At 52.6% G+C, this 20311-nt stretch overlaps 2 protein-coding genes across 3 annotated transcripts; both read right to left on the bottom strand.

The window, feature by feature from the left end:
- Positions 1-371: 371 nt before the first annotated feature.
- slc1a8a (solute carrier family 1 member 8a) lies at positions 372-10764 on the bottom strand. 2 transcript variants are annotated; one of them, XM_088349491.1, is made up of 11 exons: positions 10476-10764; positions 9267-9346; positions 8940-9155; positions 6285-6327; positions 6017-6224; positions 4437-4536; positions 3460-3693; positions 3104-3298; positions 2665-2799; positions 2377-2479; positions 372-1212 (listed from the first exon to the last, which is right to left on the bottom strand). In XM_088349491.1, the coding sequence occupies exons 1-11, from the start codon at positions 10722-10724 to the stop codon at positions 1090-1092; spliced, it is 1686 nt and encodes a 561-aa protein (XP_088205617.1). In that variant the 5' UTR covers positions 10725-10764; the 3' UTR covers positions 372-1089. The 2 variants fall into 2 exon arrangements, with proteins under 2 accessions (XP_088205617.1, XP_088205616.1); XM_088349490.1 differs by having other exon boundaries at positions 6017-6327.
- Positions 10765-12203: 1439 nt separating this feature from the next.
- On the bottom strand, positions 12204-20143 carry zbtb37 (zinc finger and BTB domain containing 37). The gene is made up of 3 exons (XM_088350140.1): positions 18565-20143; positions 17568-17661; positions 12204-16699 (listed from the first exon to the last, which is right to left on the bottom strand). Exons 1-3 carry the CDS (start codon positions 19227-19229, stop codon positions 16259-16261), a joined length of 1200 nt encoding a protein of 399 aa, XP_088206266.1. The 5' UTR covers positions 19230-20143; the 3' UTR covers positions 12204-16258.
- Positions 20144-20311: the final 168 nt, after the last annotated feature.

The raw sequence follows: 20311 nt of genomic DNA, 5'->3' as shown, positions 1-20311 counted from the left end.
GAGCCGAGTCGAAAGAGCCGCTTCTCTAGACGCTGCGGGAAGCGCGTCGGACGGAGGTACAGAAAATGGAGGAGGAGACGATGGAGAAACTTTTTAATGTCAAGAAGAAAAAAAAAGAACATTTCCAGTGTGAAAAGCTTCAAAACAATAAGGCACTCTTCCTTCATTCCATTTTGTGAAATTGCCTTTTCTTCAGTTTTTGGGGGGCTGCTCCCTTTCTCCTTTCCCTCTCTCTACCTCCTTTTCTCCTTTCTCCCTCCCTCCCTCTCTCACTCACTTTTCTTCTTTTCTTTCATTCTATCGCCCTCTCTCTTTCCCTCCCTTCCTGTCTTTCTCCCTTAGTCTCCTCCCCCTCCTCTTTTTTTTCTTCCTCTCTGTCCCTTTCTCCCTCTTTTCCTCTCTTGTTTTGTTTCTCTCTATCCTGCTTTCCCTCCCCCATTTCTCCTCTCTTACGCTCTTTCTTTCCTTTTCTCTCACTCTCTCTTTGTCTGCCTCTATTTCCTTCTCTCTCACGTTCTATTTGCTCCCTTTCTTTTCTTCTCCCCCTGTCTGTCTCTTTAGGTTTCCCTCTCTTTCTCTCTCTCTCTTGCACTCTTCCTCTGCCCAATGTCTTTGTTTTTTCTCCCCTTTCCCCCTTTCTCTTCCTTCACTTTTTCTTTTCTTAGTCTCTCCTTCTCTGACACTCTTTCTATCCGCTCTTCTCCCCCGCCCTCTTTCTCATTTTCTTCCCTTTCCATTCTCTCACCCACCGTCCCTCCCTCTACTCCATTGCTCTCTTTCTTTAGCTTTCTGCTTCTCTCCCAATTCCTCCCTCTTCTTTTTCCCCTCAGTCCTTCCCTCTCCCTCTCTTTTTCTTTCCATATCTTCCGCTCTAGCTTTCTCTTTCTCTATACAGTTTTCCTTCTCTCTGTCTTTCACTTTAGCATTCTGTCGGTTTTCTCTCTCTCTTTTTTTTCCGCCGGCAAAACGCTAGAGCCGACGGGCCGCCCCCGAGTCTCCGCGAGGGACCCTGAGAATTCCGGCCGAGGGGCCGGTCCGGTCGACACGAGGTCCTCGGGCGTCGGCGAGATGGCCGCCGCCCCGGCGCCTTCACACCTGGCAGATGTTGTAGTAGACGGTGTGCGCTTGGAAAGTGTCCTCGCCGTCTTTGTGCGTGTGCACGTGCGTCATGGGGACGTCCGCGCGCTCCTGCGTGCCGTACGACGGGACGCTCTAAAGGCGGGAAAAGGAAAAGAAAAGGAAAAGAAATGAAGGCTTCACCTGCTCATGCCTATCTCGCGCAAAAAGAAAGAAAATGAAGTGAAAAAGCGCTCGTGCGTGCTGTACGACAGGGCGCTCTAAAGGCGGGAAAAGAAAAGGAAATATGCTCTCTTTTTGCTCTCCCTTTCCCTCTTTCACTCTCCCTCTTTCTTTCCTCCTTCCCTCTCTTTTCTCTCTATCATTTATGTTCTATCTCTCTGCCTCTCTCTCTTTCGCCAGTGCCCCTCTCTTTTTGTATCTCTACACCCTCTCTTTTTTCTCTCCCTCTCTTGCTCTTTCTTTTCCCTCTCCCCCTTCTCTTTTTTCTTACCCCTTCACTCTTTCATCACCCTCTCTCTCTCTCCCTTTCTCTCTCCCTTTACCCCTCTCTCCTACCTCTCTCACTCTTTTTTTTCAGGACCAAACCGGAAACGGGACCCGATCGCGTGACGTTTATTAAAGGAAAGAGAAAGGGCCGCGCCCACCATTCGGCGCCCGCTAGGCGCTCCGGTACTCCGATCGCGACCGGAAGACGGAAGCGGATCTTCCGTAGCGAGCGACGGCGGTGTCGAGGACGGAAAAACAGGCCGGTAGCCGGGACAGGAGAGCAAAAACGCGGTCGTGGTCGGAAAGGAGTCGTGAGCCGGAACGGGAGAGCGGACGTGATCGGGATCAAAACGGGTTCTCGCCGGAGACAAACGGAAGCGAAAACGGGACAGGCGGGGGTCAGGGTCCAAAAAGGCTCGCCTAGTATACACGGAGATCGGCAGACGGACTGACAACAGGAAACAGGGTTGAAATAGTGAACGGGAGCCGATCGGAACTTGCGGCGGGTGGCGCCAAATGAGCAGGCGCGGCTGAGTGGCTTCAGTAATCATGAGACTTTTTTTCTCTCTCTCTTTCTCTCTCCACCCCTCTCTTGTTTTTAATCTTGACTTCTCCCCTTCTGGCTTTCTCGGCTTTGTCTCTCTCTTGAGCTTTTTCTGTATTGACTTTTCTCCCTCTCACTCCCTAGATTTCGATTTGACTCGAGCTTCTCGTCTCCCTTTTCCCTCTTTGGGTATTCTTACCCCGGAGTCCGGGGATCCGTCCCCCGGGTTGTCTTTTGGGGGGTTTCGGGCGTGCTCGTTTCTTTACCTTGCCTTGCCCGTTGAGGGGGAAGTCCTTGCGGCAGAGGTGGGCGATGATGCCCGCCGCCAAAGCGTCGCCCAGCACGTTGATCATGGTGCGGAAGCGGTCCCTGCGTGCACCAAACACACACCTGGAGGTTAGCCCTCTTTTTCTTTTCGGCTCGGAGGGTTAAGGGGGGAGGGGGGGGGCGCTAGGTGCTAGAACAAGAAGGCAAACCGCTGCCTTCCAGGGAAAGAGAGAGAAAATAGAGAAAGCCAGAAAGAGAAAAAAAAGGGAGAGAGAGCGAGGCCTCACAGGATCCAATCGATGGCCACGATGAGCGTGATGTCATCGGGGGGCAGGCCCACGGAGGTCAGCACGATCACCATGGTAACCAGGCCCGCCTGGGGGATGCCCGCCGCTCCGATGCTGGCGGCCGTGGCCGTGATGCTGAGGGCACAGGTTCCGATCAGGACCCCTCGGATTCCACACCGCTCTCTCCGCCCCTTTACTCCGTCGCGTCTTCCCTCGCCCCTCTTTCTCCCCCCTTTCCCTCCCGTTCTCTGTCCCTTTCTATGTCCCCTTCCCTCTCCCTCCATCTGTCCCACCTCTCTCTCCCCCCATCTCCCTTCACTTTCTATTGTACTTCTCCCTCCCTCCATCTCTCCCTTATTTGCAGCCTCTTTCCCTCCATCTCTGTCTTTGGTCTTTCCCTCATTTCCTTCCTTTTTTTTGTCTCCCCGACGGTCTTTACCTGATGGTGACGAGTTGTCCGAAGTCCAGCTCGTAGTCGTTGACCTGGGCGATAAAGATGGCGGCCACGGCCTCGTAGAGCGCCGTGCCGTCCATGTTGATGGTGGCGCCTACCGGCAGCACGAAGCGGGCGATCTGACGGTCCACGTGGCACTTTTCCAGGAGACACTTCATGGTGATGGGCAGCGTGGCCGAGCTGCGGGACCCCCGGCCCCCAGAAAAAAACACAGCTCAAGACCCGGACCGCTCGAGACCCGGACCGGCAGGACGCCGACCCGTCCGCTCCTACGCGCCGCCAGATATTCGATTGTCCTGGGCTTGGTTCTACCGGAGTTCTAACCGTGTCCCCGCACTGACCTGGAGGAGGTGGCCAGGGCGATGACCAGGGCCTGCAGCAGTCCTCGGATGAAGGTGAAGGGGTTCTTCCGGGTCAACAGGAAATAGAAGAGAGGGAGCAGCACCAGGCCGTGCACGAAGAGGCCGGCCAGAACCGTCACGCCGTACCAGCCCAGTTTACGGCCCAGGGTGCTGGGGTCCTGCATGTCCAGGATCTTGCCGGCCACCAGGAAGATGATGCCGAACGGGAAGTACCTAAAAAGACGGACGGTCGTGTCATCCTCGGGGTAGGGGTTGGCGTATGGCGTCAAGGATCGAGGGTTTAAAGGATTTTATACATTTGACTACAAAGGATTTGATATGACTACAAGTTACATGTGTTCAGTTTCATGCAGTAAAGATATTCACTGACTGTGCTTTAGTTCAATGTACAATAAAAGGTCAGGGCAGGCTGTGTGAAATGATGTTTTGTGTAGGATTTTTATGACAGGACGCCTGGGTGTGCTGATGCAGGACGACCAGAGATTGTGGAGCCCGGGCGGCTTCCTTGGCACGCCCGTGGGAGGAGCTGAAACGCCGTCATGCGGTGAGAAGATGGCCAATAGAGAAAGCTAAAGTTAGCTGCAGAGGAAACATAGCCAATAGGGGAATAGTAAGATGTCTTTGTTTTGTTTGTTGAAATGTATAAATGATCCTGGGCAACTCGAACGGGGGTGGTCTCCTGTTTACACTTCGATCTGCTGTTAGGAATAATAAAAATCCGCCCCCGTGTGGAAATGTCGGCCTTCCTGGTCATTTTTCTCTCAAGAGACGAGCGCGCATAACTGTTGGAATGTCGGTCCTGTTCGGTTAATGTAGTCAGATAGCTAATTCGAACAATTTAGTAAACGGTACATTTTGATGGTTAAATACCACGGTTAGGGTTAGGGTTAGGGTTGGGGTTAGGGTTAGGGGTTAGAGTACTGTTCTCTTGGTTTTCCATGGGCCGGTCCGCTCACCACACAGCAGCGTTGATGATCTTCATGACGCACTCGTTGATGCACTGGCACACGTTGACCAGCGGGGCGCCTCGTTCGCCCATCCTGCCCAGTAACAGTCCTGCAATGACATCGCTCCGCCTCAGTGCTCGCTTGGAAAACGGAGCCGATACAATATCAGAATGACTGGAAGTGTTGGTGTGGTTTCATGGAGTCGGAGCTTCCAGGAAATCCCAGGCTTGTTTCTCCCGTGTTTGAGTGTTATTATTAATAACACTCGCCTTGGGCTTGCCAAGTAATAACATTCTGATGGGCTTGGAACAAGCCAACGATTTTCTTGGAAATTGTGTAACTTTGGAGAATCGGAAGAGGACGAAAACATTCTGGGGAGAAACATTGTCAATTCCTGCTAGCGTGCATTTTGAGATAAACAAGTGCGTCATCGCGAGGGGACGTACTAAGAATGCGTCTGCTCCAAAAGGGTATAAGAAATCTGATTGTCTCTTAGACGAATGAGAACTCTGTTTTGGACACTGACCAAGATCAATAAACGGCTTCTACCTCTCCTGCCAAGATCTCTCCGTATCTCGTTTTTATATTTCTGAGACGAGGCAATAAGGTCTGCTCCGAAAATGTATTTTTCAGAAATCGAAGGTCACGGAGGTGTTTACGAGCGCGACGGCAACTTGCCGCCATTTTCTGCCAGCGGCGAGTTGAAGAGATGCGCTTCGAGCTCTAGAGTCAACAGAATCGAAATCTAGAGAGCAGAGCCAGCTCCGCAGAATTTCTTGCTCCGATATCATCGAGATGTTCACCAGCAGGACGATAAGTTCCTGCCACTTTTTCCATTAGACAAATAAAAGGGATGCGCTACAAGTTCCCGAGTAAACAAAGTCAAATTCTAGAGCCGTCGAGCAAGTTTTACAGAAGTTCTGCCACTGATCAAGGGCCATCGAGAATTTTACGAGTTAAAGAAATGCACTAGGAGTTCCAAAGTCCATCCGTCCGTTTTCTGCGCCACTTATCCTCACTAGGGTCACAGAGTTTCAATTTAGCTCCCAGTGGGGAGTTTGCGTGTTCTGCCCGTGCCTGCGCCGGTCGCCTACGGGCACTCCGTTCGTCGGTCTCTGTTCGCCCGGCGACCGGCTGGCAAGCGGTTGAGGGTGTCCCCTGCCCACTGCCCGAAGGTAGCCGGGACGGGCTCTGGCACCCTCGTGACCCTTGTGTGGATAAGCAGTGCATATAACTGGGTTCCAAAGAACCAGGTCTGCAAAGGTTTTAAAGATGTCCCGTTACGATACGGAAGACCGCGGTTTACGAGCTACCTTTCGCCTGGCTTTTTTGGACCTGACGAGTTCAAAGATGAGCTAAGAGTTTCAAAGGCAAAGGGTTGACATTCGAGAGATGCAGAAAGAGGTGGACACATTTCCTGAAAGACGTAGGAAGAGTTCCAGTGATCTGGACCCGTCGACAGAGAAAAGATTGAGTAGACGAATCGGACGACGGTCTACGAGATGATGCCGAGTGGGCAAAGGGGGATTCCTCTGCTACCAACTTTGCTCAACCTTCTTAAGGTGGCGGGCACGTCGCGAAGATCTCACCCATGGTGGCGGAGAAGATGACGATGCCCAGCACGTTCATCTGCTGGCTGCTGCCGGGCTTGGTCTTGTAGGCCACCTCCGGAGGCGGCGTGAGCTCCAGCAGGACGGTCTGCCCTTTGCCGTCCCGATCCCCCGGCACCACGTACACAAAATTGGGCACCAGGGTCCGGGCGGGCACCTTCAGCACGGGCACCAGGTCCGTCTTGTACTGAAAAAGGGAAAGTGTGAACGGGCGCCGGCCCGACCGGAGCCACCGGATGGACCTCACCTGCTGGAAGGTCGCTTCGATCAGATTGGAAGGGACCATGTTCCTGTGGGCGGAGCAAACCACAGTTAGTAGGAATGGCATCCTTCCATCCGGTTCGCTCCAAAAAGCCGTCTCTTTCGGTTCCAATAACCTTCGATTGACATTCTCTGGTCGCTTTCCTCCATTTCCCAGGAGAACGTGACGTTTGAGCACAAATCGTTCCTTTAAAAAGATCTAGTATTCGACTATATTATAACCATGTTATTTTTCACTTTGAACGCGTTCGACTAAGCCAGTTTAACGTCAATCGACACAGAATCCCCGAAAACAAAAGTCAACGATCAACTCTTCGGTGCTAAAAAGGATTCTAAACGAAAGGAATTCCGATTTGAACCAATGCAGACTCGTGAAGGTGCCGTGTCTGACCGCTACCGTTAACCGTGGAGCGGTAGTATCACTTTCGTGTAGGGGAACACAACCTGGAGAGGGATGGGCGCCACCAGACGATACTTGTCTAAGACACGCCACAGGAAATGCTGCCCCTACCGCCCGTGTGTTCAAGGATCGCTAAATTGGCAAAGGATCATCGAAAGGATTCCGATTCCCCGCTTCGATTCGTTTCGATGGAACAAAAAGTCAGAAAGGAATAAAAGGGGGAGATGTCGTTCGCTTCAAAACTGCCGCTTCATCGAGCCGACCCGTTCGCCGACCGCACACCTCGCCGTCGTGTGCGAAATCAGGCTAATCTGACTCTTGCTGCCGCGCGGTGTAAAAATACATTCGTTGGCTTCGCTGCTAATTGGATTCACGTGAGTGCGTCAATGTGCTTTCGGCAGCTTGTGATCGAGGGAGAGAAAAAAAGAGAGAACGATCAGAGGGAGCAAGAAAGAGAAAGAAATACGGCGAAAGGCTAAAGAAAGAAGGAAAGAGTGAAAGAGAGAGAAGAATGAAATAGATGAATAAAAAAGGAGAGGGTGAGAAAGAAAGAGAAAAAATAGAGAGAGAAAGAGAGCCAGAAAGAAAAAAGAGAAAGAAAAGAAAAAGAGCAAGAAAGGGAGAAGGAGAGAAAGGAATACTACTACGGTTGCTTTCGAGTGATACCAGGCTTTGGCGACATCAAGTGGACACCTGTAGAAGCGCCGCTCATTTTTCTCTTCCGCTCCTCCCAGTGTTTTGTTTTGCGAACCAAATTAGAACTTTAATCTGGCCTGCGGGCCGCCTATTTGACACCTGCGCCATACATTGTTACCTTGGTCAACGACTATTTTACCTGCACAGGTTTCCATTTTAACGTCATATCCGCATTAGTTTGTGGAGGCCCATTTCCAGCAAGCAGCACTTCAGTCTTCTCCTAGTACATCCCATCTATCCATTGTGTCAGAAAGCTAACGGTTCAATGATATTAGCGCAGGTGAAAACAGTTTAGCTAAAAAATTGACCTCCCTATGAGCTCGTCCAGGATCCTGAGCGTCACACTGTGGCTTTCAGAATAGCAAGAGAAAAAGAGGCTTTTTGTGTGAAACTCCACAGTCTATTCTTCTTCTAAGAAATAGAGGCAAATCCGTGCAAGAAATGGCCAATAAACTGAAGATCTCCCACGAGGGTGTGTACTACTCCCTCAAGAGAACAGCACAAACAGAGTAGAAGGAGAAGTAGCAAGAGGACATTACAGTCTATAGTTTGATGATTGAAAGTGAGACCTTTTTGTCATGGTTTGGCGCCCGCAATCCCTCCTGTCCTCAAAAGATGGCATCTCCCTAGGTGTTTCCAATGTGACAATCCGCCACCATTGCTATGAATAACTCGGGCTCCCACCTCGCTTTGATGAGGCGTTTTGAAATCCCAGGAGTTTTAGTCACCTCCAACGACAAGCTTTGCCCTCCACGGACCTCCTTCGATTCCCTCCGCGTTCAGGTTTCTCCACTCCAAGACCTGCCACTCCTACCGTCTCCTTCAAGGTATTCCTGAGTCTCCTTTTCGAGATTCTCGCCACCCCAAAATCCCCTCTCGAGTTTCAGTCTCAAGCTTCCTCTCAAGATCTCCTCCTCTTGTCACGATTGCCGATTCGGGGCACGTGCGACTGCCCCGTTGGCGCCAACAGCCCCGGTCGCCGATTGGTTCCCTGACTCATTTTAAATCCCCGTGTTCCGAGAGGAAGCTGTCAGATCGTCTGCAAACCTATGCTTTCATCTAGGCAAGCTTTGTATTCTCCGACATTCTCCTGACCCGTTTTCTCCTGCCCGATACCTGTTGCCTAACCTGTTTCTGGACCCGTTTCTGGCTCGCTCCTCCGTCCCGGCCATTGACCCGTTTCGCCCTGTTTCCTGCCTGATACCTGTTGCCGACCTCTTTTCTGGACTGGTTACCGCCCTTGCTCGCTCCCCCGTCCCGGCTATCGACCAGCTTTCCTGCCGCCCACGACGACCCTCGCACGACACGGAGGTGCCACTTCCGCGTTCCCGCCGTCCGCTACCCGTGTCCGACGATCATCGGATGGTGGAAGCGAGCGCTGCTCTCTTTTTCAATAAAACAGAGTAAAAACGAACGCTGTCGGGTCCCGTGTCTGTTTCTGGCTTGTGACACCTCTGCTATCTCAGTCCCACACCCCCTTCTCGCCGGTAGTCCTTTGTCGTCCCCCTAGTGGCGTTAGCGGACGGATTTCGAGGGAGGGCGTACCTGATGAGGTCCAGGAGGGCGTCGGCGGAAGTCATGACGGGGCCGCCGCCCAAACGGTTGCTCTCCACGTCGGTTCCGACGCCGGGTTTGATGATGATGACCAAAACGATGCCGACCACCACCGCGATGAAGGTGGTCCACAGGTAGTAGGTGACGGTCAGCACGCCCATGCGGCAGCACGCCCGAGACTCCATGGAGGACAGGCCCGACATCAAGCTGCGCGCCCAGACCTCGCGTTAGCACGTTAGCACGCTAGCTCTCGGTGAGCTCTAGTCTCCTCGGCGGTGTCGACGGACCGGGCGGAGCTACGTGAAGACGGGCGCCTACCTGGAGGTGATGAGCGGCAGGATGAGCATCTTCAGCATCCTCATGAGAAGTTCTCCAGGGAAGGAGAAGTAGATCTTGGCCTGCGGTTTACCACAAAACCGAGTCAGTCAGGTCCCGTCGATTTGACCGTCTAGACCGGAACCGAGCCGGTTTCGATTCCCCGCCGATCGGGAGCCGACTCCCTTCGAGATTCTCGCAAAAATCCGTAGAGCTATGCGGGAGCCGACTCTTTTTAGCGAGCTGAGCCAAAAGAGCCGTTTCTCCGGTGACGGGAAAACGGCCAATTTGCTAAAGAAACGACGCGGGCGTGGCAGCGGTGGCGGCGGCGTCTCTGGCTAGCTTAGCACGCACGTGTCAGGGCTAGCCTTGATCCCGTTAAAGCCGAGTCACCTTTGAACTGCGGAGGCCGCACGCCACCTGCACGACACCGTCTCCTCATTAGATTAGTGACAAAAGGAGAAAGAAAGAGGGACAAAAACTGAAAAAGAAAGGGAGAAATAATGGAAAGACGAGAGAGAAGATGGAAGAATAAAAAGAAAGAAAAAGACAAAGGAAAAGAGAGACAGAAATGAAGAAAGGGAGAGAGAGAGGGAGATGAATTGGAAAGAACGAGAAATAAAGCGAGAGAAAGAAAAAGAGAGAGAAGGGGAGAGAGAGACAAAAAAAGAAAAAAAACACAGACCAAGAGAGAGGGCAAGAGAGAGAGAGAAAGATAGAGAAAAGGGCAGCAAGATCAAGAGAAATAGAGGGAGAATAGAGAGAAAGAGAAGAATATAGATAAAGAAAAAGAGGCAGAGGTAGAGTGAGGGAGACAGAGAGAGAGAGAGACAAAGAGAGGGGGAACAAGAGACAGTAATGATTACTCTAAATCCAAAACACTTTTCCAAAAATGTCCTGCAGAAATACGACAACAATTCTACAGTGGTACTTCCAAACTCCATATCAAATCAAATACTTTCAATATAGGGTCTTGCTTTGGGATTTGAGGGGACTCATCTATTTCCAAATATATATTTATGGGATGTTGTCAAGGTCACCAGGAGGGACCGCTCGGCTGAAATTGGGAAGCCGACCAGGCCCCCTGGCCACTCTGGATGGTCGCCCACCCCTGGGGTAGAACATGGAATGTATGATCAAGTCATAGGGGGCCCCCAAATCTGGATCCAAAGGTTTTGCCCAGGGTGCCCCCCCCCCCCCCCCCCCCATTACCTGCGTGGAGAGCTGGGTACCCCTCAGCATAAATCCCAGGGTGCATCCGGTCAGCACGGCCGCCACCGACAAGGTGAGGAGTCCGTTCTTCTTGGCGAAGTTTCGTAGAGAGGATCGGAGGCCGCCGCCCAGGAAATCCTTCAGACGCCGGAAGCGACCCCGTCCCGGTCCGGCGGCGCAGAAGGAACGCTCCGAACCGCCGTCCTCCTCGCCGCCGCTGCCGCCGCCGGCCAGCAGGAGCTCGTCCATGGGTGAGACGGAAAGGGCCGAGACGACGGATAGGACGGGACTCTTGGCCCGCCGCCGCCGGGATTAGCCCGGCGTCGCTAATAGGATTAGCGCCGGCTGCCGCTTCCGGGAACGCCGGGGTTCCCGCTCCCAGTCGGGGACGCGTGGCCCGCCGATCAGGTGGGGCTCTTTTCATCGGTACCGGTATACCCACTATTGCCGATGTGTCGAGGGTACCCCAAACATACACGTCTTTTGTTAGCGATAGCCGTTACCCCAGCGACGCGATGGTCACAACGACCTCAAATTCGTCTCGTTCGTCCGAAACGAAGAAGCTTTTATCGTCACGGCGGAGGCTTTCCGGGGGGGGGGTCACCGACCCGCATGAAACGGAACCTTTAGCAAAAGCCGTGCTCGCGTGCGGATGCTAACGAGAACGAGTCATGCTAACGGATACGTTCTAACGAGTCAGGCTAACGAGTAGCTGCTAACGAGTAGTTGCTAACAAGTAGATGCTAACAAGTCGTGCTAATGGCTAGTCATGCAAACAGCTACATACAAACATGTCGATGCGAACAAGTAGATGTTACCAAAACGATGCTATGACTACACCTGAACGACTACATGCTAACGATTAGATACGAACGACTACATGCTAACAAGTAGATACTAAGGACTACATGCTAATGAGTAAATGCTAACCAGTACATGTTAACAGCTATATACTAACAACTTCATGCTAACAGCTACATGGTAACAACTGTATGCTAATGAGCAAATCCTAAAAAGTAGATTCTAAATACTACTACATGCTAACGACTACATGCTAACAAATCTATGCTAACAAATCATGCTAATGAGTAGATGCTAACAAGTACATGCCAACAAGTAAACACTAACGATTACATGTTAACGATTACATGTTAACGATTACATGTTAACGATTACATGCTAACGTCTAAGTGTTAACAACTACATGCTAACGAGTAGATGCTAACAACTGTATGCTAATGAGCAAGTGCTAACAAGTAGAAGCTAACGAGTACATGCTAACAAGTAGATTCTAAAGACTACATGCTAACGACTACAAGCTAACGCGTCGACACTAACGACTACATGCTCACGAATACATGCTAATGAGGAGATGCTAACAAGTACATGCCAACAAGTAAACGCAAACGACTACACGCTAATGATTACATGCTAACGTCTAACCGTTAACAACTACATGGTAAGAAGCCGAGCCCAATCGTCACAAATGTCGCAGGAATTGTCTAATTCGGGTTTAAAATCGGATTTGCTGGTGACAGGATCGCCCATTAGGTGGGGCTGAAGATCCCACATCAGAACGTGTCCAAACATCTTCTTTGGCTCTAGAATTTATCATAGAGGAAGCCAATACTCCGAACGTCACGGATTTCAGCTTCAAATGATCGTTTTTGCAGTATATTGGTATTTATAATCATTGATGGATCCCAAGGAAAAATAGAAAGACACGAATAATGCAAACTAAGATTTATTTACAAGGCAAGAAAAAGAAAAAGACAAGAGAACCCGCAGTGTTAAAAAAAGGAGGAGGGGGGAGGGGTTATGTAGCGGTCGAAAGTACTGTCCAATAAGCCCGGTTTTAAGATAAACGACAGCATGTAGCGTGTCAGAATGATATTATACATGCCCGGCATTCATTTTTTTCTTAGCTTACCTTTTGGTCAGGAAAAGCACCACATGGAAACATGGTCACACATGGAGGAAAACAAAATCTTTCTCTCCCCTGACCACTCCATCTTCGGCTATGGCTTTCAGCCAATCGAAACGGAGGAACCGATTCGCGGACCGTTTAAGCTTCGGCCCTCATTTTCCCCCATCGTCCGTGGGGGCAAAGGCCAGGAAGGTTCCTCTGAGGCTGCTGTTCTGGAAGAAAAAGAGAAGGGGCAGGCTTTCCCTCCTAGCCTTTTAAATGTTGATGTGGTCATCGGTCACCGGAGGCGTGTCCTAAGACCGGTAGAAGTTTCCGGTCCACGCTTTTCAATATAAAGTTCTCCCAATCGACCGAATAATAGGCATTTTTCATTCCGACACGCAAAGAAATGAATCTCTGGCATGAATCGTGAGTTCGTACGCTGGTGATCCAAATTAGAGAACATCTTGAAATCATCTCCACAGTTTAAGGACCTTTTATTGTGTCTATACCAGGCTACTACAAGACTTTTTCACAAACTGGATAAGGTATTTCAAAAAACTGTATTTTGCACTGATGAAAATTAGAAAACACGTTCATTTTCCTCCCACTTAATGCCAATTTCCTTGATTACCTGTCAACCCGTGTTTAACTGGCATTCCAACCGCCAGTTTCACCGACGTCGCAGGATGGTTTTAAAGTGACCCAAAGCCTCCGGCGGCAGGTTGCCCAGATGAAACCGAAAGGGATGACCCTACGAGCCATACCAAGACAAGTTGACAGTTCCAAATCTGTGATTTCAAGAGCATTGAATCTACCAACTTATTCGAGCTGAGGAGCCCCCCTTAGCACCGGTGGTGGTCTCTGGCGAGGCGCTTTGGGCGCCGTGCCCCGGGTGGTTCTTGCGCAGGTGCTGGTTGAGGATTACCTGGAAGGGGAAGCTCTTGGCGCAGAATCGGCAAGTGAAGGAGGAGAACTGTTACAGAACTGATTTCAGTGATGACAGCAAATGTCATGGTTTTGGTTTGGATGGAAAGCATTATATTCAGCGACACATTGGAGAAAGACTAATCCTAGAGTGTGTCTAAGATTGAGTGAGAGGTGGAGGAGGATGTGTCATGGTTTGGGACAGCAGGAGTCAGGCCTCTTATAAAGCTACAGGGCCGAGCGAATGCAAATCTCCATGACATACAGCAAACGGGTAAAGCATTTCCCGTAATCATTGACGTGGCCTGTTGTAGAATAATGACGTCGGATCTTATCGACATAATGAGGACACGTTCGTTTGGACGTGAAATTCCAGGCTTTTTTTTCTCCCGGGTTTAAATCTCAGCGACGTAAAAACATTCGGCTTGGTTTGGAACAAGCTGTCGGGAACTTGGCTGGGTCACGGCGACTTTTGATGAGAAACATTGCAAATACACTGTCAATTCCTGGAAGCGTGCACTTTGAGAAAAACAACGCGTCATTGGAGGAGGACGCACCAACTTCGGGGAAAAACAACACGTGATATGGCCGACGGGATGTGTCTGCTCCGGAGGGTGTAAGAGAGCTGATTGTCTCTTAGACGAATGAGAACGCTGTTTGAACGCTGACTAATATCAATAAACAACTTCTGCTCAGAGTCCTGATCTCATCCTATTAGAAAACCTGTGGGAAATCCTTGGTGACAAATTTATGGTCAAGAAAGCCACTCCAATCACTGAAGTGTGGAGAAGGCTGGAAGAAGAATGGACCAAAATCCCACCAGAGCGGTGTGAGAGACGAGTGCTGTCCTGTGGCCGCAGTTGTGCTCAAGTCATTCACAGCAGGGGTCCGTACACTTCTTACTAATCGCTTCAGAATTGTTTTTCCACACCAAAGTCATTTGTTGTTGTATCATTTCCATAAGGGCGTTTTCTGAACATTTTTGTGAAATGCCTTTACGCGTATCGTGAGAAATTGTTGTAGTAGCGTGGTGTAGACCAGGGGTCGGGAACCTTTCTGACTCAAAGAGCCATAACGGCAAAATAGTTTGATAACCACACAATATATTTTAAGACAAAACTCCAGACAAAAAGCTTAAGATCAAAGCGGCGCTTTCCTATCCGGCAGCTCCCTGTTAACTCGCAATTTTTGTGATTTATTGTTTTTATTGTCTGCTTCTATCTTCGGTGTTTTTCTTCCCTTTTGACAACTACGCGAACTGGCTGTGCTGGTGAAAAACATCAAGGCGAACAGGGAGTGCAGTTTGCTGTGTTTTGCGGAAACGTGGCTCACGTCTAGCATCCCGGACGCTGACGAGGAGGGCAGACAGGGACACAAAAGCCTGCGGGAAGCGGAGAGGAGGCGGACTCGCTATCTACGTGAACAAGAGGTGGTGTAACCCCGGGCACAAAGATTTCCATCTGCTGCAGGGACGTCCAACTTTTGGCCTAGCGTTTCATATGCGTTTCAAAAAAACAACACAACTTTTACCTGGGGGACGCCGGCCTCGGGGTCGTCCTGCGGCTCCCCCAGGAGCAGGGACACGTGGACGGCCTCGCTGTCCGCCGCTGCACAGGGGCTCCGCCTTAGCAGCGGCGGCCCGCCGTCAGTCGAGCCTTGCGGTGGAGACGAAGGCCTGGGGGTCGCCGGCCACGGGGTCGTCCTGCGATTCCCCTGGGAGCAGGGATACGTGGAGGCCCTCGTCGTCCGCTGCTACAAAGGGGCTCTGCCTTAGCAGCGGCGGGCCACCGTCATTCGAGCCTTGTGGAAGGGACGAACGCCTGGGGGCCGCCGGCCCTGGGGTCGTCCTGCGGCTCCCCCAGGAGCAGGGACACGTGGACGGCCTCGCTGTCCGCCGCTGCACAGGGGCTCCGCCTTAGCAGCGGCGGCCCGCCGTCAGTCGAGCCTTGCGGTGGAGACGAAGGCCTGGGGGTCGCCGGCCACGGGGTCGTCCTGCGATTCCCCTGGGAGCAGGGATACGTGGAGGCCCTCGTCGTCCGCTGCTACAAAGGGGCTCTGCCTTAGCAGCGGCGGGCCACCGTCATTCGAGCCTTGTGGAAGGGACGAACGCCTGGGGGCCGCCGGCCCTGGGGTCGTCCTGCGGCTCCCCCAGGAGCAGGGACACGTGGACGGCCTCGCTGTCCGCCGCTGCACAGGGGCTCCGCCTTAGCAGCGGCGGCCCGCCGTCAGTCGAGCCTTGCGGTGGAGACGAAGGCCTGGGGGTCGCCGGCCACGGGGTCGTCCTGCGATTCCCCTGGGAGCAGGGATACGTGGAGGCCCTCGTCGTCCGCTGCTACAAAGGGGCTCTGCCTTAGCAGCGGCGGGCCACCGTCATTCGAGCCTTGTGGAAGGGACGAACGCCTGGGGGCCGCCGGCCCTGGGGTCGTCCTGCGGCTCCCCCAGGAGCAGGGACACGTGGACGGCCTCGCTGTCCGCCGCTGCACAGGGGCTCCGCCTTAGCAGCGGCGGCCCGCCGTCAGTCGAGCCTTGCGGTGGAGACGAAGGCCTGGGGGTCGCCGGCCACGGGGTCGTCCTGCGTTTCCCCTGGGAGCAGGGATACGTGGAGGCCCTCGTCGTCCGCTGCTACAAAGGGGCTCTGCCTTAGCAGCGGCGGGCCACCGTCATTCGAGCCTTGTGGAAGGGACGAACGCCTGGGGGCCGCCGGCCCTGGGGTCGTCCTGCGGCTCCCCCAGGAGCAGGGACATGTGGACGGCCTCGCTGTCCGCCGCTGCACAGGGGCTCTGCCTTAACAGCGGGGGGCCACCTTCATTCGAGCCTTGTGGTGGAGACGAAGGCTTGGGGGTCGCCGGCCACGGGGTGGTCCTGCGTTTCCCCTTGGAGCAGGGACACTCGGAGGCCCTCGTCGTCCGCCGCTGCTAAGGCGGGGCCCCTGTGCAGCGGCGGGCCGCCGTCAGTCGGGCCCCGTGGTGGAAACGGATGCCTGGCAGCCGCCGGCTTCGGGGTCCTCTGGGCCCGGGGAGCCCCCCTTAGCGCCGGTGGTGGTCTCTGGCGAGGCGCTTTGGGCACCGTGCCCCGGGTGGTTCTTGCGCAGGTGCTGGTTGAGGATTGCCTGGAAGGGGAAGCTCTTGGCGCAGAATCGGCAGGTGAAGGGTTTGTTGCCGGTGTGCTTGCGGATATGGTACTCCAGCTGGTCCTTGCGGGTGTACTTCTTGCCGCACAGGCGGCAGGCGAAAGGCGTGATACCCATGTGCAGCCTCATGTGGCGGTCCAGACTTCCCTTCTGGTTGAAGGACTTGCAGCAGTAAATGCAGGTCAGACGCGGGTTGTAGCGGAACCAGCGCTCGCCTGCCGGGTCTCTTGCAAAGTCCTCCGTCGCCACCGTGTCCTCTCCCTGACAACCGCACAAACACACCTTTATAATGGCCAAATTCAAGCACCGTTTAAGCACTTTCAAGGCCATTTTTTTTCATTTTTCCAGAAAAAAATCGAACATGATCTGATCTAAGATCTTTTTGTTTGATGGGGCTGCTATAAACTGACATGAATTCTGCCAGTCTGCTTCAAGGATGCACGCGCAGCTTGGCTACGTCAAACTGGTTTACAACGAGGGAAAGGCTAAAATAGAATTGGAAATCGTTATTTTTCATTTTGTCCTTTATTTAGAGCACTGAAGAGTTGTTTTTTAATTGTTTTGCATTTTCAGGTTTTTTGTGTTATCGGTCGACTCGAAATCTGTTCGTTGTGTAGAAAGCTAAAATTGTTTTGGATTTTTGTAAATCTGTGAATATTTTCATATCTATTTCATATGTTTTGGAAGGCTCCCTTGCAAAACATTTATCTTTATTTAATAATTTGGTGCATAAAATGATTGAAATGATATCATTAGAAAATACTATTTGGGAGCTGAGAGATTCAGTTCTTCTCAGTAAGCAGAGCCAAAAGAGACGTTTTTCTAAATGGAGCTGTCCTCTTGGGTGCGACCAGTAGGGGGCGGTGACGCCTCACGTGACAAGCCACAAGAGCGGGCGTGTCGGCACCATTTTCACGCACTATTTAAATATGTATTGCGTGGTCTACAGTCAGACTGCCAAGAAACACGGCAACAATTCCAAGCCTTTTCAAACACTTCACCCATAATTCAAGCCTTTACCTGACGTTCTAAAAAAACCATTAGGATCGAAGCGATTTCACGGATTTCAAGCACCCGTACCGAGCGGGAGAAAGGAACCCGACAGATAGACCCCGCCCCTCCGTCTCACCTGAGAGTTGCCAGGTCGCAGGTCTTGGCTCCTGCTGGGCGATTGGCTTTTGGCTCGCCGTCCCTCACCGGGGACGCTGACCGAGGGGCTCGGCCTGGAAGACACAAAAGACGCTGGCTATAGAGTCGTTATCTCGCTGCTAGCGCATCATCCGCAGATGCCGCTTTTTTCAAGCACTTTCAATGCCAATTTTCCAACTTTTCCAGTTCCTTTAAAGAAAAGAATCCAGTGTTGATCAAAAGAAGGTTTTTTTTTTCTTTTGTTGGCTTTGAAGACAGAAATGAAGTGGCAACCTTGCCGCTTGCACATCCATTGAGCTCGTTTTGCCGTCCCTATATATGCTCTTTTTGTGTCACGGGGCTGCTATAAACTGACGTGAATTCCGCCTCAACAATGTACTGAGAAGAGCAGAATATTTTCATCAGAGCTTTGCTCGTGGAAAATGGGATTCGGTCCCGACCTCACCCAGACCCTGGCTTCGACAGACCCAAGTGAGTTTGAGAACCCCGATCTGGAGGGAGGTGACATCATAGTCCGCCATCTTGTCGATGACTTTCAATCCGTTCCGTGTTTAAAAAGCGAAACCATTTTTTAAAACAATAAATACTTTGATTCAGATTTCATGTGTTTTTCAGGGATCGCCTGTGAAACATGTAAATTGACTAAATCATTTGTTATTATTCTTAAAATATCATAAAATTATAAAATAATCTGAGGAGCCAAAAGGGACGGTTTTCTAAGAAGAACTTTCCTCTGGGGGGGGGGGGGGGGGGGTCAGTATGGTGCAGCGACGCTTCACATGACGAACCACCGGAGCAAGGGCTTTTTGAAAAATGGATCGCGTGGTCTATAGTCAGACTGCACCAAGACACACGGCAAAAGCAACAATCCCAAGAATTTTCAATGCATTTCATCCAAAATTCAAACGTTTTCCTGACCTCCAAACACAACATTGAAACACGGGACATCGACATCGACCGTGACGGTCGCGACTCACCTGTCGGCATCGGCGAGGCTGCTGGAGGGCCTGGGCGTGGTGCGCCCCGAAGCGTCGGCACCGGCCCCCTCGCCCTCGTCGGCCGGAGCCCGGGCGGGTCCGATGCGCCGCTCGTCCTGCTCCGTCTTGATGGCGATGGCGCCCCGGTCCGCCTCCTTGCCGGGGGTATCCGCCAACCAGCGGTCGGTCCGATTTCCGCGGGGCGGCGGCGTCTCCCGGGGCCGGACGGCCGCCTCCGGGCGGCGGGTTTTCGGCGGCGGGTCGAGTTCCGACAGGCCGATCTTGAGGTGGATGCCTTCTAGGATGCGGGTGCAGCGGTCGATGACTTCCTGCATTTGCAGGAAGCTGGCGGCCGTCAGGTAGCTGATGATGTCGCGCATCTGCAGGCGGAGGCGTCCGGTGTAGCAGAAGGCCAGCAGCTGCTCGAAGACCGAGGCGTTGCGGATCACCGTCAGGGAGACGGCGCTCATCTGGCCCAGGGACATGTGGTCGCGGAAGTAGGGCGAGCTGGCCGCCAGGACAACCTTGTGAGCCCGGAAGCTCTGACCCTCCACGTGGACCACGATGTCGCACAGCCGACCTTGGGCCCGCAGCTGGTTGAGGTGGGCCAGAACCGCATTGCTGAAGTCCGGTACCTCCAGCTGGACGCTGCCAGAGCGCTCCATGCTGATTGGACAGATGTTTTGTTATTTCTCTCTTTTCTTCTGGTTTTAGGACCGAAATGTAGGGCCCGGCGCCCCCTGAAACCGAGAGGCTGCCCGCCGAATTTGCACTAGGTTAACCTCGGAAGTCCGGAAGCGCCCTCTAAGATCACCTGATCTCCACCACGGATGCAATCAGTCCAATCGAGTTTCTGGTCTCGAACTCTAACCGGGATTGGCGTCCACTGCCGGCCGCGTTAGACCTAAGGTACGTTTAGCCTCTTGAGTCGACCACTCATTTGGTTTCAGCGGGATAGACCCGGCTCAAACCCCTGATCATGGAAGCCCCGAAGCACCCTCTAAGTTCCCGTCCTCTCCACGACGGAGCAATCAGTCCAACTGAGCTTCTGGTCTAGAATCCCAACCGGTAGCAGCGCCTGCGTTAGCCCTACGATACGTTTGGCCTCTAAGCCGACCACTTATTTGGTCTTAACGGGACTGACTGCATTGCGAAACCCAACCCCGGAAAAACGGAGGCAACTTCTGTGATCGACTCGTCTTCACTGCAGACGCACTCGGTTTAATTGATCTTCTGGGCTAACCGGAACCGGCCTCAGGAAGAGGAAAGTATGAGCTGAGCCTCTCCCACTGCTCCCTGACGTCACTGACGAGGGTCCCCCTGCAGGTCCAGAACCAGCTGTCAGCGGACTCTCCGGTACCACCAAATGGACCCGCAGACGAACTTGGCATCATTTGGACGGGGCGGGGAGACGTGGCTCTATTGGGTTCGGCTCAGGGACGGCTCCTCTAACCCACTGACGTCAACTTCAAGGCTGAACAGGAGAGGCCCATGACATCCGTTTTCTGGGCTGGCGTTCGGTTCTGGACCTCCGGGCCGGCGCCGAAGCGGCTGCTCATCATCCCGCAAGTGGAGCAGAAACAGGAACGGGAGAAAGAGACCGCGCGGGTTATGCTGGGAGATGAAGTCCCGGTCTGTTGGTCTCTGTTAGCGTATCTTCGCCTTGCGCACTTCAGCTCCCAACGTGCAGTTCGAACAGGCGGCCACAGCGCTCTGTACGCGGTAAAACAGAGGAGACGGAAGCGGA

Source organism: Urocampus carinirostris, chromosome 12, assembly GCF_059441175.1.
Source record: "Urocampus carinirostris isolate Australia breed hairy pipefish chromosome 12, RoL_Ucar_1.0, whole genome shotgun sequence".
Classification (NCBI taxonomy): domain Eukaryota; kingdom Metazoa; phylum Chordata; class Actinopteri; order Syngnathiformes; family Syngnathidae; genus Urocampus; species Urocampus carinirostris.
The sequence above is the reverse complement of the archived record's forward strand: the minus strand, read 5'-3'. Positions and strand labels throughout refer to the sequence as shown.

Excerpts from the sequence above, each read along its gene's own strand:
- zbtb37 (XM_088350140.1), bottom strand. The coding sequence starts at position 19,229 with ATGGAGCGCTCTGGCAGCGTCCAGCTGGAGGTACCGGACTTCAGCAAT. Across the intron at positions 17,662-18,564 it reads AGCCTCGCCGATGCCGACAG|GCCGAGCCCCTCGGTCAGCG; the intron begins GTGAGTCGCGAC and ends TGTGTCTTCCAG. Across the intron at positions 16,700-17,567 it reads TGCGACCTGGCAACTCTCAG|GGAGAGGACACGGTGGCGAC; the intron begins GTGAGACGGAGG and ends TGCGGTTGTCAG.
- slc1a8a (XM_088349490.1), bottom strand. The coding sequence starts at position 10,724 with ATGGACGAGCTCCTGCTGGCCGGCGGCGGCAGCGGCGGCGAGGAGGAC. Across the intron at positions 9,347-10,475 it reads GTACCCAGCTCTCCACGCAG|GCCAAGATCTACTTCTCCTT; the intron begins GTAATGGGGGGG and ends GGTAAACCGCAG. Across the intron at positions 3,694-4,436 it reads ATCATCAACGCTGCTGTGTG|GTACTTCCCGTTCGGCATCA; the intron begins GTGAGCGGACCG and ends CCGTCTTTTTAG.